General features: G+C 43.5%; 1 protein-coding gene across 2 annotated transcripts in view; it reads right to left on the bottom strand.

The window, feature by feature from the left end:
* Positions 1-17534, bottom strand: part of Anxa13 (annexin A13) — a 53124-nt gene that overhangs the window by 29626 nt on the left and 5964 nt on the right. For both annotated transcript variants that reach the window (XM_015486438.2, XM_015486439.2), the window contains one exon: positions 2306-2381. In XM_015486438.2, the coding sequence (XP_015341924.1) occupies positions 2306-2381 (76 nt within the window). The remainder of the gene's footprint in view (positions 1-2305; positions 2382-17534) is intronic.

A 17534-nucleotide genomic window follows, 5' to 3' on the forward strand; every position in this document is an offset into this window, starting at 1 on the left:
AAGGAAGTTGATGTTTTTGATATAAAATGAGGTTAAAATAACATAAAATAATGCATTTTATCTGCAGTTTTTCTTCTAAAATTTGCTTCTCAAAAATTTTAAATGACGCTACTATTCATTTAAATGCCACTCTGGAAGGGCTGGTATATCCATGAGAGGGCCACATGGTCTTGCAGACAGACATGGCCAACAATATAACGTTGCTTCCACTTGTACTTATCAATAGAGGGTGGGACAGTCTAACCTTCAACCAAATCAGAGCCCTCTGAGGCAACTCTGGTTTTCATAACTTGATGATCTTAGGCAAGATACATAACCGCTAAGCCCTGCGTTCTCATCTATGAAGTGGTTCCAATAATACCAGTTGTACAGATTATGGGGGTTCTGAACATGGTGACGGGTAAGTGACATCCAGCTCAGGACTGGGCATGGAAATGGTGCTCCACACAGTAACCAGTTCCACATTGGTCCCACCCTGTGGCTACATCCCCAATAGGGAAGAGAACACTGTGAAACTTTGCATTCAGTAGGTGCTCACTCTGTGTGTACTAAGCTGCACTTTCATGGAAGGTAAGAGAGTGGGGACTGGGCTATTCTCACACCCAGTTAGTCTCCATCCCCAGGCCAGGTGTCAGGACCTCACCCAGGGCAGCAGGAGGCTTCCCCTGTCTGGAAAGCACCTAAGAATCCCACCGCTCAGCAAAACTCAGGGTCATAAACATCCTGTGGCTTCCATGCAAAATCTGCTTCCCACAGCTGTCCTCCTAATAGGAACTTTGCCTGTGGGCTGAGAATGTGCGCCTTCTCTCCCTTCCTCTGTCCATCCCTCCCCTTCCCCTCTCTCCTCCTCCCTCTTTCTCTTCTCCTTCCTTTGCCTTTCTCTCTCTCCCCGCTTCTCTTCTCCCTCCCATCTCTTTCTGATTTATTCAAGAATATATACCATGTAGAAATCCCTCTACCACTTTCCTACCAGATCTTCCCCAACCCCCAGCTCCTCAGGACTTCTCAACATTTCTTGGGCAAGGCAGACTATTTCTCATACTTAAGCAAAATATATCCACTTAGAACTTCCATTATGGATCCTGATATTTTTCCCTCTGCAGACACACACATAAAAATTTGTGGCCATATTTATTCTACCACGACAGCCATTCCTAGGCAAGCAAATCTCCATTCATTTCCTTCTAAGTATAAATCTACCACTTGTTTTTGCAAAAGCATTATGCCAAGTAAAAGAAACCAGACCAAAGGCCACGTATTGTATGATTCAGTTTGTGTGAAGTTGCAGAGCTAGCAAATCTTTAGAGACAGGTGGGGTATCCGTGAGTGCCTGGGGCTGAAGGGAGGGATGCTAATGGGCTTGGCCTTTCTTTTGGGGGTGATGGATATGTTCTGGAATTAGTGGTGATGGTTGCACAACTCTAAATATACTAAAACCCACTGAATTATATGTTGCAAGAGGGTGAATTTTAGGGCATGTGAATTATATTGCATTAAGAAAAATAAAATAAAATACCTGTGGACTCAAATGGCTCCTGTCAGTTGTTAACAGCCCCGAGCAAGGACTTCACAGGCCGTCCTTATTTGCTGGTAGCACAGTGGTGTGGCTGAGATGGACTAACTATAATGTCTCTGAGTTGGTGACATCTGGAGTGAATGATAGGAATGGCACCGACCCCACTGTTCGCCACTAACTGGCTCAGTGACTTGGGGTTTGTTATGTAACTAGTCAGGGCCTTCATTCCTCCTCTGAAAAATGGATTTTTTTAATGAGGATAACTTAATGAGATTTTGTGTGTAAAGTGTCTAAAAATTTTTAAATTTCCCATTAAATGTAAAAAAGATGATCTAGGAAATTTAATTAACCCTGCCCTTGACCCTTCTCTCCTATCCATTTCTCCTGTCTTCTTCTCTCAGGCTGCAGGAGAAGATCCCACAGCTGTGTGGGCTGAAGCCATGAGAAGACATGGTTTCCCTACTCAATGGGGCCAAAGGAGTCAGAGGGATTTAGATGACATTAGGACTGCAAGAACTACACTTCTTATGGACCTTCTCTCACCTCAAGCTGAAAGTTACTGTCCCAATATCCACCTTCTGCCCATTATATAGAATCCTGGAAAGTTATAGGATCTGATTATATCTTTGGGAATTTGAATAAAGAGATCATTAGAAATGATCAACTTGAATTAACTTGGAACACATAAGATAAGTAGGTCATTTTCTCATCATCGTGGGAAAGTTGATTATGAGATTGAGTTTAATCAATTTCTGAAATAAATTAGCAGACAAAAATGTATTTTCATACCCATTCCTTTGCAGGCTTTATACAGCGTTTTGGCATCTCGATCCACATCAAAACCCTGATGACTTCTCTCTTTGGCCTGGAGAAAATAATTCGAAAGGTGAGTGGATAATAGGGTCATTTAAATTTTCTCTGCCTGAAATGAGTAGCTAACTGGAGGACCAAGCCGTCATCTGAGCAAGAGACCAGCTGCCACGTTTCACGTGGGTGGTGTGGAAATCAGAGGGGGGGCTCTGGCCCTGGAGAGAGAGCTGGTACTCTGCGGAGCCAGCTGGCTTTGGTGACCATTGAAGAATAGACCCTTCTGTTCTCAAGGACAATAGTCTTGGCCAATTTTGTGAAAAGCAATTTTCATATCAACCCCTTCTTTGTGTGTCTGTCTCTGAAATAGGGACTAATACAGTGGGCCAATGTCCTGGAGTGTTGGTTCTCTGCTTTGTCACGAGACACAAGTCTATCTAGGGAATAGGTTTTGCCTGCCAGAAGCTATGAATTCTAGGATCTTACTACAGATTCATTTGGATCCCTACCATCCACACAATGAGGTACATACATTTGTCAGTGGTATATTATGAGAACAAATAAGAACATAGTTTTGGGGTTTTAGTGCTCTTTGGGGAGAAAAAAGTCCTGTTTATATGCCGAGCCGTGTACCATACTTCAGCCTTTGGTTTAATACATGTACTAATGTATCCACAGTTACTATGTCGATATCATTATTATTTATTATTTTTCTTTCAACAGACCTACTTTGTTTTTACTTAAAGTTAATTTTTAAAAAGAGACTTTTATTAGCACTAAGCTGGAAAACCAGTGTTGCTTGCAGAAGTAGAAAATAACTATAAAAATATACATATTGCTATTAAAAATTTAAAGATGTGAGGCTAATTGCAGTTATGCAGCTAGTGACCTTGAGCACATCCAGAGTTTTCTCAGTTCCTTGCCTCCCTTTCCTCTGTGAGGCAGCACATGTGCCTGTATTTCCCGTCCTTCAGCAAACGCTGGTTTAAGTGCTAGTTCCTGAACCTCCCCTGCTGGTCTCCCCTCCTGTCATGTCCTTTGACTCCTAGAGGCAGCGATGGTAAACCACATAGAGCATATGTTGCATTTATCTGCCTGACATCAGCTTTCCTTTGGGGAATTCCCCTTCCCCCATTTATGTGATCTCACAGAGTCATGAGACTGGAACCCCGGGGTCCAGCCTCCGTCACCGTTGTGGGCACCTGCCCTGTCACTCTGGCAGTTGTGATTGGTTTAGGAGTGGAGATATTATCCACACAGTATCCATGAGTCTCTCCCTTGGCTAGTATAATGAAAGAGATATGTGCTCCCCACTGGGCTCAAGAAACTGTGCATCTAGGGCTGTTGGCAGCCATCTTGTCCACAACATAAAGGGGTGGAGAGGGCAGGAGGGAGAGAGAAGGAGAAACAGAAAGGGAATGACATCCTCAGATGCAGCAGTGCCTGTTTCCTGTACTTCCCAGCCTCATTAACTAACAAACTTCCCCTTTGGCTAAGTTAATATGAGTTGGATTTCTGCCCTGGCAACCCAAGTGTCCTAATAGACATGGTCTGGAGGAGGTCTTGGTTAATGGAGAATCATGGGCTCCTGATTCTCCAGGGCCAGCAATCATCTCAGTGCCTTTTGGAACACAAGGGCCTATCCATCTTGAGGTATCTATTCCTGAAACAACCTGGGAGGGGATCTGACAATTTTTTTGAACACCTGCCCTGTGCCAGGTCTTTTCTAGACTTTTTTCATCACTCACAGGGAAGAGAAAGCATGAGTGGGCCACCTTAGAGGTAAGGAGACCTGGGCTCAGATGGGTGAGGGTTTTGTCTGAAGCCTTGCAGGAGGCAGAATTTTATCCAGCTTAGTTGACCAGCTGAAGCACATTCTCTACCAGGCCACCACCCTCTCACATTCCAGTTATGTCAAAGGTCTTTGTGCTTAGGCAGAGGGGTGACATATCCCATTTTCCTTATCCAAAACTTTTGTGGGGTGTGGAAAGCTATGTGGTGTCTCTGAAGGTTTGCTGGCAAGGCCAGCTACATAATTTGCAGAGCTCAGTGAAGAGTGAAAGTGCAGGGTCCCTTGCTCAGAAATTAAGGAATTTTAACACAGTGATACCACAGCATTAAACCCAACACAAGGCCCTTCTGAGCACAGGGCTCTCGGAGACTGTACAGGCTGTGCATCTAAGCGGCCCACCCGGCTTTTCCATCAAATTCTAGAGAGAGTGGAATCTCAGAACTGAGTGTGTGGGGGTCTTTGCTTTTCATTGGAAGTATCTTGGAGGGCTCCAGAAGGAAGGCAGACCTGAACCAGAAACCTACTAACAGACTAACTCACTAACTGTTCTGGGGGTCCTGCTAGTCTCCTCAGGGCAGAGAATGTGGTGGGACACTGGCTATCAGTCCCACTTCACTGATAAATGGAAACACACAGGCTCTGCAACTGGCTGTGCAGGTTATGCCCTCCTGAGGGCACCCACTGAGGGCTGGGGTCACACCTGCCAACCAGAGCTGGCAGGGCTGCTTCCCCACTCAGGGGCACCTTTTCCTCTTTGTACAAAGAAGCTGTGTGAGTTTGTAGCAGCCAAGTGCAGGCTTGTCCGAGATCCCCTGGCCAAGCAATGGCTGGGTTGGAGCCAGGGCCAAACCAGGACTTTCTGATTCTGGCAGATATAAAATGACATTCCTGGCCCTCATCCCCTTCCTGTTTTAGCAAGATTGTCCCATGATCCAAATATCATAGAACTATAGGAGCTGAGAGATGGGAAAAGGACCCTTTGAACTTGTCTAGTTTGCTAATCCAAGGTTAAAGGTTAGTCCGTGACCTTTGGCTTGGGGGGTGCAGTGGACAGGTGCTGATCCATGTGCTAGGAATGGACATGCTGCTGAGACTTAGATCTTTTTTGCTTGGCAATAATGGCAGGTAGCAGTCTATGTCAGAGGTACTGCCAGCAGCAGGGCAGACTGAGGTCACTGGCCCCTGGCTCCTTGTAGGAACCACTGTTAGTCATGTTGGTCGTCCTTCCTAATCCACTGGAGAAGAGAACACAGTCTTGTTCCTTGTAACAGCAGGATACGTGGTGTTGGAGCCAAGGAACCATGTGATGTGATGATTTAAAAATGAGCGACACAGAGAGAGAGCTGCCTGGAATCTTCCCCTCTGTGCATCTGCGGCTGCCTCAACAATGGTCGCATTCATGAGGGATGCCAGTGTCCTGGCCAGGGTGTGCTGTGGCTCCTTCAGGGGAGCTGGGAAAGCACTTCTCTGGATGTCTAGGGCTGCATTCCACCCCATTGTCCATTGTTGGAAGGGCAGGCAGCTGGCTCTGGGGCCTCAGGCCAGCTTGCCCAGCAGGAGATTTAATTTGAAACCTGAAGCCACTGAGCAGAACTTCCACACGGAGTGGGAATTTGAGTCAGGTCCAGAATGGACCCGCTGGAGACTAGCACCTGGTCAAGTGCTTCCTGAGGCGGGGAGACTCCTCTTGCCTTCCATCTTCAAGCCTGTGGAGGCAGAGCTACAGGCCTTGTTGTGTTTTGTTTGATTTTTAACATCATTTGCACGGACACTCAGGAAACAGTGACGGCGCAAGAAATTAGATGCCAATAACGATGGTTATGAAAGTCTGGGCTTGGAGCCTCTAGGAATTGTGCTTTGAATGTGGTTCTGTCCCTTAGCGACCATGGAAACCTGGGTCATTAACCTGCAGGCCACCATTTCCTCATCAGTAAAAGGGGTTTAGAGTCCACTTTTCAAGGGTTGAGGCTTAACATGGAAAAACATTGCAAGAGCCAGGTTCATGGGGAGCTGTGTAAGTGTTAGTCCTTCCCTGGTTCTTTGGGCCACCTTATGGCTTTTTGTCTTATAATAATATTTACAAAACTTCATAAAGTGATATTTATGCAGGTTTCAATAAAATACATTTTAATTTGAGAAGTTTGAAAGATATATAGATATATAAGGATATATATTCAGACACACACACACATATATATATTATATATAGATAGATGTTTAATTTTGCACATTTTTTAAATATTATTTTTTAGTTGTAATTGGACACAGTACCTTTATTTCACTTATTTTTTTTTTTAATGTGGAGCAGAGGATCGAACCCAGGATCTTGCATGTGCGAGGTGAGCACTCTACCGCTGAGCTACAATCCCAGCCCCTAATTCTGCACATTTTGATTCAAGAAGTTTGGAAGCTATCTAGATATGTTCCAAACTTGTTTCTCTCTCTCTCTCTCTCTCTCTCTCTCTCTCTCTCTCTCTCTTTATTTTTCTATATCTCACAACACCCCAAACAATATCATATCATAGTTTATATTAGGTGAACACTGAAGATACAGAAGTCAAATTTCAGAAAAAGGCTTTTGAGTCAGGCTGAATCTGAATCCCAGCATGACTACTTATTAGCTGTGTGACCTTGGATAAGTTATCAAACTTTGGTAAATGGGGATAATAGTGCCTGCCTCATAAGGCTCTTGTGAGAATTTATATGAAGTCATTCATGCCAAACATCTAAAAAGAATCCTAGCAGAGCCTGTGCTTAATAAATGTATGATGGCAGATCAGCAATGAATTTTCTGGACTCTTTTAAACACATTTTGCTTGAGAAGTTTTATCTTGTAAGGGCACCCTACAGGTCCATTTTTTCTCTCACCCATATTTTTTCTCTCATATTGCACCAGGGCAGTAAAGAGGTTAAAAATTCTGGCTGTGGAGTCTTTGGCCTGGGATGAAGCCCCAACACCACACGTCCTTAGCTGTTTTACTCAACAAGTGTGAGAATTCACACCTCACAGGGCTCTGAAATTTGCTGGGCTACAATCCTGGGGAGGTGCTTGCCAGTCATCCCAGAATAACTGGAAATGGAAGTTAGTACTGTCTGCCCTACCAGAGGCACCGCCCCTGTTTGTACAGCTGGGACTTTCTGTCTTGGAGTTTCTTCCTTCTAGAAGGTAGTATACATGCCATTTTCTGAGTCTCTGTGCTTATACCTAAAACAAGAGAGTGACCCATTGTTCTCGAGGAAGGACACACAGAAAATAAATTGAGATGCAATGATCCTAGGGAGCAGTGTCACCTGGGGGAGAAAGAATGCTGAAACACCTGCTCTGTGAAATTACCCAGAGGTCCCTGCTGCAGTATAATGGGTGCCCCAGAGGAAAGTAGACCCTTGGACCAAGTCCCTGATATCCCCGGCCAGAGGGCCAGAATGCAAGATAGACACCCAATCAAGGCCTTCTGTCCCAGTCCAATTACCAGGGCAAGGAAGTCTTATCATTTATGAAGTGGGACATTCTAGAAAAATCTTCTTCCAGGTTGCAGCAAACTCTGGGGATGAAGTTCACGGAGTTGGCTGAGAGCAATGGTTTCTATATTGGTTTCTCTCTGTATTATATGATAGCAAAGATTGTCTAGGACATAGCTTTAAGGGCACTCATGTCTGTCAATCCTCATGTCTTGATTTTCTATTTGGATGGCATCGAGATTGGACACTAAGAATACAGTAGCTCATGAATGACATAAGAATTCATTGAAAAATATGTTGCAAGCAAATTAAATGCTGCTCTGAATTCTTCCTTGCCCTGTCTTTCTTCTCCTCCTTCCTCCTTTCCCTCCTCCCTCTTATTGTTTCTCTAGCCTCTTCTCTTTCTTCACAAACAGGTATTGAAGAGCTATTGTTCACCAAGCACTATCTTAAGTGATGGGGACACAACAATCCAGAAGCACAGTCCTTGTCCTTGGGAAATAAACAGATAAGTAGAGAAATAATGATTGCATTGTGATAAAGCAAGAACTTTGGGTACAAATAACTGAGACAAGAAAGGAATTTTTGTGGGGGAGGTGACATTTGCCCTGGTACTTGAAAGATAAGTAGGAGTTAGGCAAGCAAAAAGTAAAAAAGGGAGGGGTGGAGGTGAGAGAAGGAGATGGCTGGGAGGGACCCCAGCATGATACTTCTGGTGTCCACGTGCTCGCATGCCCGTGTGCTTACTGTGCTTACTATTGTGCTGCAAACAATTTTGCCTTAAATCTGAAGGTGACATTGGTCTATACTGCATAGACCAGAGGGTCCCATCTACTGTGTTCAACTATGCTTTGGTCCTTGCTGGGTGATGACCCTGGCGGGCTGACCCATCTCTCTGAGCCTTAGTTGTCTCATTTTTAAGGTAGAGACCCACCTGCTCCTGTTGGAGTGTGATGTTTAATGCGGTCGTGTTGGGGCTGGAGTAGCACCGTGCTGGATTACAGCGAGCACTCAGTTGGTGGCACGTAGGGAGTTTGATGCCTAGTGACATAAGGATGTAAGGGTCATTTGTAAACTCTGAAGGATGATGAAAAGTATAAGGGGAGTGGCACTTGGATTGTCTAATATTTCCAGTGCAGTTCCTCAGAAGTCCTGACGTGCTGTACTCTGCTCAGTAAATATTTGAAAGTGGTTGCCTGGTATCCAGACTCTGAGCCAAGAGGGCTCTTAGGAAGCGCTGGGGAGCAGAGGGCATAGTGCTTGCTGTACACTGATCTACAGAAAGCTGCTGTTGGAGCTGACATGAAACAGGAGGAGGCCAAGGAGATTAAAGAAAGGCCAGGATTAGAACCAGGCAGCATCTACCAAGCAGGAGCAAAGAGGAGGCAGGTGGAGGTTTTGCTGGGGCAGGCTTTGAGGTGCCCGAATTCTCCTCAGTGCTACCCGTGACCATGGCACTGTTTGTTTGGTCATGGCAGCGCCAGCCAATGTTGACAATTCTGCCAAAACTGCCTTGATAGATTTTTTTTGAAACAAAATTCATGAAAAATATCTAAACTACTTTATTAAGATAAACTTAGTATACAACAAACAGCATACATTTAGTGTATACAATTTGATCCATTTGGATAAATGCATCTACCCACAAAACCATCACCACAATCAAGATAATAGACACCCATTACCTTCCAAAGTTTCTATGTGTCCCTTTGTATATTGTGTGTGGGGAGAGCACTCACCATGAGATCTACCCTGTTCACAAAACCTTTTTAAGGACACAGTAGTGTCCTTGGCCAGAGACAACATGTTGTTCAGAGTTTTCTAGAATAAATTCATCTAGCGTAACTGTAACTAAACAGCTATATCAACTGAACAACCCCACTTTTCTCCTCCCCTTGGTTCCTGGTCAACTCTGGCTGCTCGTGTGAGTTTGGCTCTTTTAGGCTCCTCATGTCAGAGGACTCACGAAGTTTGTCCTTCTGTGACTGGCTCGTTTTATTGAGCATGGTGTCCTCCAGGTTCATCTAGACGGACACCAGTGGCAGGATTTCTATCTGTTTTAAGGCTGAATAATATCCCATTATAAACTTGCTTTGTATAGAGTTTGGGGACAGTACAGAGTTGGGGACATGGAGGTCCCTCAAAGGGACTTCTTTGATATCACATGTGTTCCCCCCTCCTGCCTCAGGAATATCTACCTTTGACCAGGAATAGAGCTAATCTTTCCCTCTTATCTTTTCTTAGTCTGTTTTGCCATCTGGAAGGTGGGGATAGTAACGTCTACCTCTCAGGTGTTGTCACGAGGAGTATTCAGAGTACGTGGCCAAGTGCTTGGCACAGGGAGTGCTCAGTGTCATTGTCAATGACTTCCTCTGTCTTCTCCTGTTTCTGGTAAATGAGCCCCTTCCACAGTGCTTCATGTGGTGACTTCAAAACCACAATAAACTCAAAATGACTGATCATAGAATTTTGCCTTAAATTGGAAATCACTTTGTACTTAAGTAATGACAGGGGCTAAGAGTCTAAAAGAGATTCATGGGGGAAAAAAACCTTAAAATTATGAATGACAACAAGCTATAGAACACTTATTATATACCAGGCACCAGTCTAGACAATTTATGTTTAATAATTCATTTAACCCTCACAACAACCCTATGAAGTATGTATTATAACCTGCGATTGTGCAGATAAGAAGATCAAGACACGGTGAGATTGATAACTTGCCCAAGGTCCTGTGGCCAATAAGTGGTGAAATGGGGAGTCCTGTCCACACAGCTTGGATCCAGAAACCCTATTACTGACTTCTCATCAACCTCTTATTAAATTGAATAATAGAAAAGCTCAGCATAACTCTTAGAAAGCTGGCCTTTTACAGAAACATCGGTTGAGACTTGAAACTTGTCCACTGGCTAGGGAAGACAAGAACCTCTTGTATAACTTTGGGATGTTTCTGCTGATGAGCAAATGGAAAACAAAATGAAAAATGAAGCTTGTTCCCACCATTTTCAAGGCAAAATGGACAGTCATCCTCCATGGACAGACTGTATGCCGGACACGCACAATTGTCAAATTCTGCTCCCGAGATTCCTTCTAGTTTAAATGGAATATTATATTCTGCTTCTCATGAGTATACTGGGACTAATACCTACCCTACCCGGCAGAGTCTTCAGAAAATTAAATATGGTGACCAGGGAGTGCTGAGCAGGGAGTTTTCATTGTGATGACCCACAGCTGATTGGGGAGGAACGGGTTTTCTGCTTTTCCATAGGCTCACAAGAGGAGAAGAAGGGCAGAGCGAGGAGGATGAGATGGAGAGATGGAGGAGGAGCAGGAGGAAATGTCCTTAGAGCTATTTCATGCTAAACTTGCCAGTTCCCCTTTGCTTGAAACACTTTACCCTTAGAGTAAGGGAGGGATCCTAGCTAGAGTACTACCATGTTCCAGGTACACCAGGGGTGGAACTTTAGCAGAAGCATTTCCAAGACTGAAGTGGCGTAAGGCCAACAGGATGGTCACGGTTTCTTACTTCCTTTGGGGGACTGATTTCTAGCCTGATAAATTGCCAAATATTTTAATATGTAAATTGTCACTTAAATGACAGAATCTGTGCCTGGAGCCCCATGCCCTTCCATGTTTTAAATACTTGGTCTGCACTGATTTCCTGGGCAAGTGTGGGGAGGTGTATTTACGTGGGGGAAATGCGTTGAAGGCTCTCCTCCATTCTGAAATGCTTCCTGAGCCCCTTGGGAAGAACTGAGGACTTTCTGTTAACGGAGTGCCGAGTGAATGGATGAACTATTTGGTAGATAAGCCCGAGGAGTTTTCTGGAATGTGGGAGTTTCTGTGCCAAAATTGGGGACAGTTCTAGGTAAACCGGAATGGTTCACCCGCCTACCTGGAGCTGACTTTGCAAGAGCATAAGAACCAATTCTGCACAGCCCTTCCAAATTCTGGGTTCAGTGTGATCATGTTGTTGATTTGAGATCAGCCATGGTGGCAGTATTTATACCACAGAAATTGGCAAAGACCACCAATTAGTTTTTGTTTTCTCCCCAGAGAGCTGATGCGAGGCAATGTCTAGCATGCCTTTCTCTTTGGTGCTTACATTCTTCTCCAGGGATTTCTATCTGACTCCCTTAAGATACGTTATTATCTTCATTCACTAGTCTCTCTCTCGCTGGACCATAACCCTCTTGGAGCAAGATTCATGTCACTTTCATTTTCTCAGTCCTAGTCCTAACACAGTGCCTGGCACATTGTAGACCCAGGGTCAGTGTTTATGCATTGATGGAGGACAGCTGAGCTCCATCCGGTCAGTCCAAGCATATGAGATTGGATGGGCGAGGAACTCTTCTCTGCGAGTGCAAGCCATCTCTCTTTCCTCCCAGGAGAGGATGCATCGTCTTCCTTTGTATATCACAGATACACTGCCTACTTTGCCTTTGCATCTTGCCATGGGGTCAGAGGCAACAGTTGGGGGCAGAGAAAGGGGAGGGAAAATGTATCTAGCAAGACATCTTGAGCTTGGAATAAGGTCAAGCTGTCTAGGATGATGAAGAGGAGAGACTGAAAGGAAGCAGTCACTTTAGCCAGAGTGCCAGAAAGGGGTCAGTCAGACCCCACCTGGAGGAGCAACAGGTTTAGAACTTGGGGCTCTTAGAATTAATGACATATGGAGGGAAGAATGCACTCCTGGAAAAATGACCTGGCCAACAGAGAGATTAGTATCTTTTTAGTTCTGGTTGCACATAAGAATCATTTTGGATGCTTTAAAATATACAGATAGCTGAGTCCCAACCTGGTCCTATTGAGTCAGGATCTCTGAGGAATATACAAGGGGCATTGAAAAAACTCTCTAGACTGTTTTAACATATAGGTAGTACTGAGAGCCATTGGTCTAACAAAACCCTCTGGGAACTTTCTCTGTTGACGTCCCAATGAAGGTAAAAGATAAAAATGTACTGAGGGTTTACACAGGTAAGACTTTTCTAAGATGCTAGATAAAGAGAAGAGGCATGTAATAGGATCTTATGGTGGAAATTCAACTCAGGTTTTTCAAATAGGTGACATGGAACCCTGAAGGCATTAAAGCCTATGGGCTGCCTGGAAAAAGGAATTCCTTTTAAACTCACTTTCAGTTCTTCTCATTACATCTTTGCCTGGCAATAGCAGCATCTCTCACTCTTCTCACCTACAGAATGGTAAATTGTATCAGCTTGTCATTTTTTTAAAATAAAGCTTTATTGGGAAACAGCCAACTTATTCATTTATATGTGATCTGTGGCTACTTCCATACAATAATGGCAGAGTCGAGTATTTGTAGTAGTGGCTGTGTGACCCACAAGGCCTAAATTTTATTCTGTCATCTTCTGCTATATCCCATGCAAACAACTGAACAGTTTTTGTTGTTGTTTTTAAGTCAAAGAACAAGTGATAGGATCTGAGCCTTTAGGTGGCAACACGAAATTTGCCAACATTTCCTTTGCTTTCCTTTACTCATGCACTTTGGTATGAACAGTCACTAGTTCCCCATTTATGGTGCTAATATAAACTTAACTTTTAATGTAAATTGATGTAGGTAAAAAATGAGGGGATTAAAAGACAATAATTAATAGAACAATTAGTAGAATGGATGATGCATATATTTGGCAAAAAATCATGGAGGTCAGGCTTAAGTCTGAAATTCGGGAAACATTGAATCTATCTAATCCCCTCATTTTGCAGAAGTCTGGTTATTAAGTCAGCTGCACTGGGTCACCTACTTGCTTTAAAAATAAAATACCTGTTTATGGAAAAACCTAACTCCTGTCTCTCCTGGGGCAGAGATTTTTTTCAGAACAAAGAAAAAAATAAGGTGGTGCCATCTATCAACAGGAGCCTTCTACAATTCTGTTGTAACATTGTTGCCACTTTGTAGTTTAGACATAGAATGCCCAACCAGATAATGTGGATTATTTTATAAGGGAGACAAAGAACTAATATGTAAATGAAAACTAGCAAAAGTATATAAGGCTATGCTCCTCCATGCTGAAGTTTCAGCATTTGGATAAGAATCCGCTGAGCCAGAGCTGGCATTAGTAAACACTGCTTCCTGCTGATAACCCTGGAGTCTTGTATCTCTATGTGAGTCTCCCACAACGTCAGGACAATGTTCTTTTGCCTCTGACTGGTTATTCATTTGGACTTTGAAGCTCACTAGTGTAAATAAAATATTGTAAAAGACAATAATTAATAGAACAATTAGTTCTATTAATTAAAGTTCGCAGAATTCAGAGCCAAAAAATATACTGGTGACATTTCCACAGGCATGGTTAGTAGAGACTAATGTGCATTTTGAAGCAGAATCAAGGGGCCATTCACATTTTAAACACGACTCTTGGGTCATTAGTAACATATTGTTTTCATTAAGTTGATTGTTTCTTGGGTATGGTTCCTTAGGACAAAAATATGGTGAAAAGTCTTGCTTTTTTGTTATTGGTCTTGTTTTAAATCAAAACCCACTTAAATGTTTGTATGAGCAAAAAGTAAAACCACCAAAAAAATTTACCAAAAATTTTTTAAGTATACTCTGTTGGGTATATATAAGTAGTTTGTATTAATAAGAATATTTTGTATTTCATGACATGGTTATTGCTCTATTTTTATTAGGATTCTCCACAATCACTTCAACTAAGAGCAAAGCTCTCCCTGTTCTTAGATCCCCTTCCCACTTTTATCCATTAGAAGTTTATTGATCTTGAGCATGGTTCAGAGAGCTAGGAAAGTGTGTCAGGAAGCCTGAGCTCTGCCCCATCAGAAGGGTGCTGGGAATGTTCTAGAGTTGTTCATTGCCATCAATCCCTTCTTTAGAAAGGCAGTTTTAAAGTGACACATTCAACTATTAAGAGTTTGATTGTCACTTGACATGGGTAGGAATATTAATAAATAAGGCCGAAAGTAGGAAAACATCCATGTGATCAGAACCTAGTATGACTTACATATGTTGACTATGTGTTTTAGAAAATGAGGGAAACTTGTTAGATTAAAAAAAAAAAAAAAAAGACCTTTCTCAGCTGGGTGTGGTGGTGCACACCTGTAATCCCAGTTACTCAGGAGGCTGAGGCAGGAGGACTCCAAGTCTGCAGTCAGCCTCATCATCTTAGTAAGAGTCTGTCTCAAAATTTTTAAAAAAGATAAAAAGGACAGTGGTTGTAGCTCAGCGGTAGAGCACTTGCCAAACATGCATCAACACCAGAATTTAACACCTAGGACTGAAATGAAGGCAGGCAGGTGGGCAGGCAGGCAGGCAGGCAGGCAGGAGGAACACCTTTCTTCTACCCTTGGGATTGCTTTTCACTGGCATTTTAGTACTTTTGGATGAATATTTGTACAGTTAGGTAAATTTCCCAGAAAGATCAGCATCCCTGGGCTATATACTGTCTGGGTGATAGATGTTGATGTAATTTTTACCTATCAAAGCTGACTGTGGAATTGGGCAGGAGCAAGGAAATCTGACCTTAAGGGTTCTTTAACCTCTAGTGCCTCAATGTGGTGACACCATTGTTCCTGCAGGTCATGGTGAGGGACTCAGAAGGGCAAGCCACATAACAAGCCTGCAGTGCACTGAACTCTGGTATGGGGACACCAAGTGGGGCAGCCTTTTGGGAGCAACTCCCAAGCAGAGGAGAGCTGAGCAGATCAAGGCCGGAGTGTTTCAGGCCAGCACTGCTCATCTAGGTGGGAAACCCTCAGCTCGAAGCCCAGGAGTCGGGTTCCCCAGTGTTCCCAAAGGAAGTCTTCCTAATGCCCTGGCCATCAGACACTAGTGTGGGCTGACAGCCTTTGGGAGAAACGCTGCTACCTCAGCTGCTGCTTCCTTAACGGGAGAACAAGAGCCAACCTCCAGCAGCAGTTGGCTTCCCCCGGAGACAAGAGAGGGCATCAGGGTGAGGGAGTTCCAGGGCCTCAAGGGTGGAATGTGTGCTGCTGGCGGAGACCCAGGGAGGTACAGACATGATGGAGACACCTCTGCCCCTCTGCCTTGCTTATCTCAGGTCTGGGTCTAATGCAGTGGCTCTCAATCAACCAGGAGCAATTTTTCCTCCTAGGGCACAGTTGACAATATCTGGAGACATTTTTGCTTGTCACAAATGGTGTTGGGATTGCTACTATTATACCTAATGACAAAAGCCAAGGATTTTGCTAGACAACCTATGCCAAGACTGTCCCCTCACTACAAAGAATTATCCAGGCCCAGATGCCAATGGTGCCGAGGTCCTATGTGCCAAAGGTCTATAACCCTGGCCTAATGGTTGCCTCAATTCTGTCCACATGTTACTTTAAAAGATGTCGAGGAGGCCGAGCTTCCAGTGGCCCATGGGTACTGTTAAGGGCAAGGCTTCCAGTCACCCAGAGAGAATTGCTGTGGTTACACAAGAAGGCAGATCAGAAGTGGACCACGATGTCTCTCTTTAATTTTTTGTAAAGTAACCCAGAGGACAAATCTGAAAGATGAGTAGGAGCAGGATAAGGCAACTAGGAGGAAGAATGTGAGTTGAGATGAGACCAAAGCGAGAAGCCTGTCACCACCTCCCATTTCTAAGTCTGCGTCATGACTGCTGAGAGCATCCCAGCCTCTCTGTAAGGATGTCATGGCCATGTAACAGCTCTCATTTGAGTCCTTTGAGGGCCCTTTTGTGCTGGGTTCAGCTGGAGAACTTGAAACTTCTGCTTGAGGTAGAATAACATTCGTTATCTAGAAACAAGATTTGTGTCCAGGGGAAAATGACAGTCTGCTTTGAGACTGTCATAGATTGTTTTGGGAATGAGAGACCTCTGAAGAGTGTTTAACTTCCAGATATGCTGTGTCTGATGTATTTCACTGACAAAAGTGTGCTTCAGGGTAAGGTGATTGTGGAGAGATGGCGGCCATTCCTCAGCTGTGAGAGGCTGTGCCTTCGGGAGTCATAGAAAATGAAGCACGTTTCTCATTAAAGAGGAATGGCCCACTTCCTTCCTAGAGTGCCAAGGGCTCTCTTTTGCCAACTCAGTGGAGAGTATAAACGTGGGATTCATTATTTACAGAAAAAAAAAAAGAGACTAGTATACTCTGGGATCCTCAAGGACCATTGATAAGTGGGCGGATGGAATTGAAAAGAGAAAATACCAGGGGCTGAAAAAGACCTCATGGTATCAAATGTGCTGTGTAGTGAGATATAAGCAACTGTGTATGAACAAGTTCTGATTTGCAGAGAAGGAAATGAGGTGAAATATCTAAATTTGCTTTGAGCAAATTCCTGTCTCAATCAATATTAAAACAATGAATGTTATTCTTTCCCCTGGTAAGAGAGTTTAAATATGCATTGGATCCAAATCCATGCATTCTTTCTTTAAAATTTGTTCTAACATTTCTCTCTCTCCTCATACTCACTGTAAATATCCAAGCCCCATCACCTTCCTACAGATATTCCAGGCTTTGTTCCCTTTCTGTCTTCCCCAAGGGTTAGAATTAGTTGTGGGAGAAGAAGTAATGTTAATAAAAATAATTGTTATAAGAAATCAGTAATGACATGGCAATGTCCCCACCCCCAAGAATACCTAAAATCAACCTTGACCAGGGATCATCTAAGCAATAGGGACATGACCTGAACCAACCAGAATTCTCCTCTGACATTTTATATGTAGATACTGAGAGAAAGAAGATAAAGCCAGCCTTTTCTTCTGCATGGACTCTCCTTCTGCAGATTCAGTTAACCACTAATCAAAAATATTTGGGAAAAAAAGGATGCATATGTGCTAAACATGTGCAGATGTTTTTTATATTACTTCTGAGGCAGTAGAGTATAACTGTTTATGTGGCACTAGGTGTTACGTAGACATTAATCTAGAAATGACTGGAAGTGTACAAGAGGATGTCCAAGTGTCACATGCAAATACCATGCCATTGTGTACAAGGAACTTGAGCACCTGTGGATTTGGCAT

The sequence above is a fragment of the Marmota marmota genome, unplaced genomic scaffold (assembly GCF_001458135.2).
Source record: "Marmota marmota marmota unplaced genomic scaffold, marMar, whole genome shotgun sequence".
Taxonomy (NCBI): domain Eukaryota; kingdom Metazoa; phylum Chordata; class Mammalia; order Rodentia; family Sciuridae; genus Marmota; species Marmota marmota.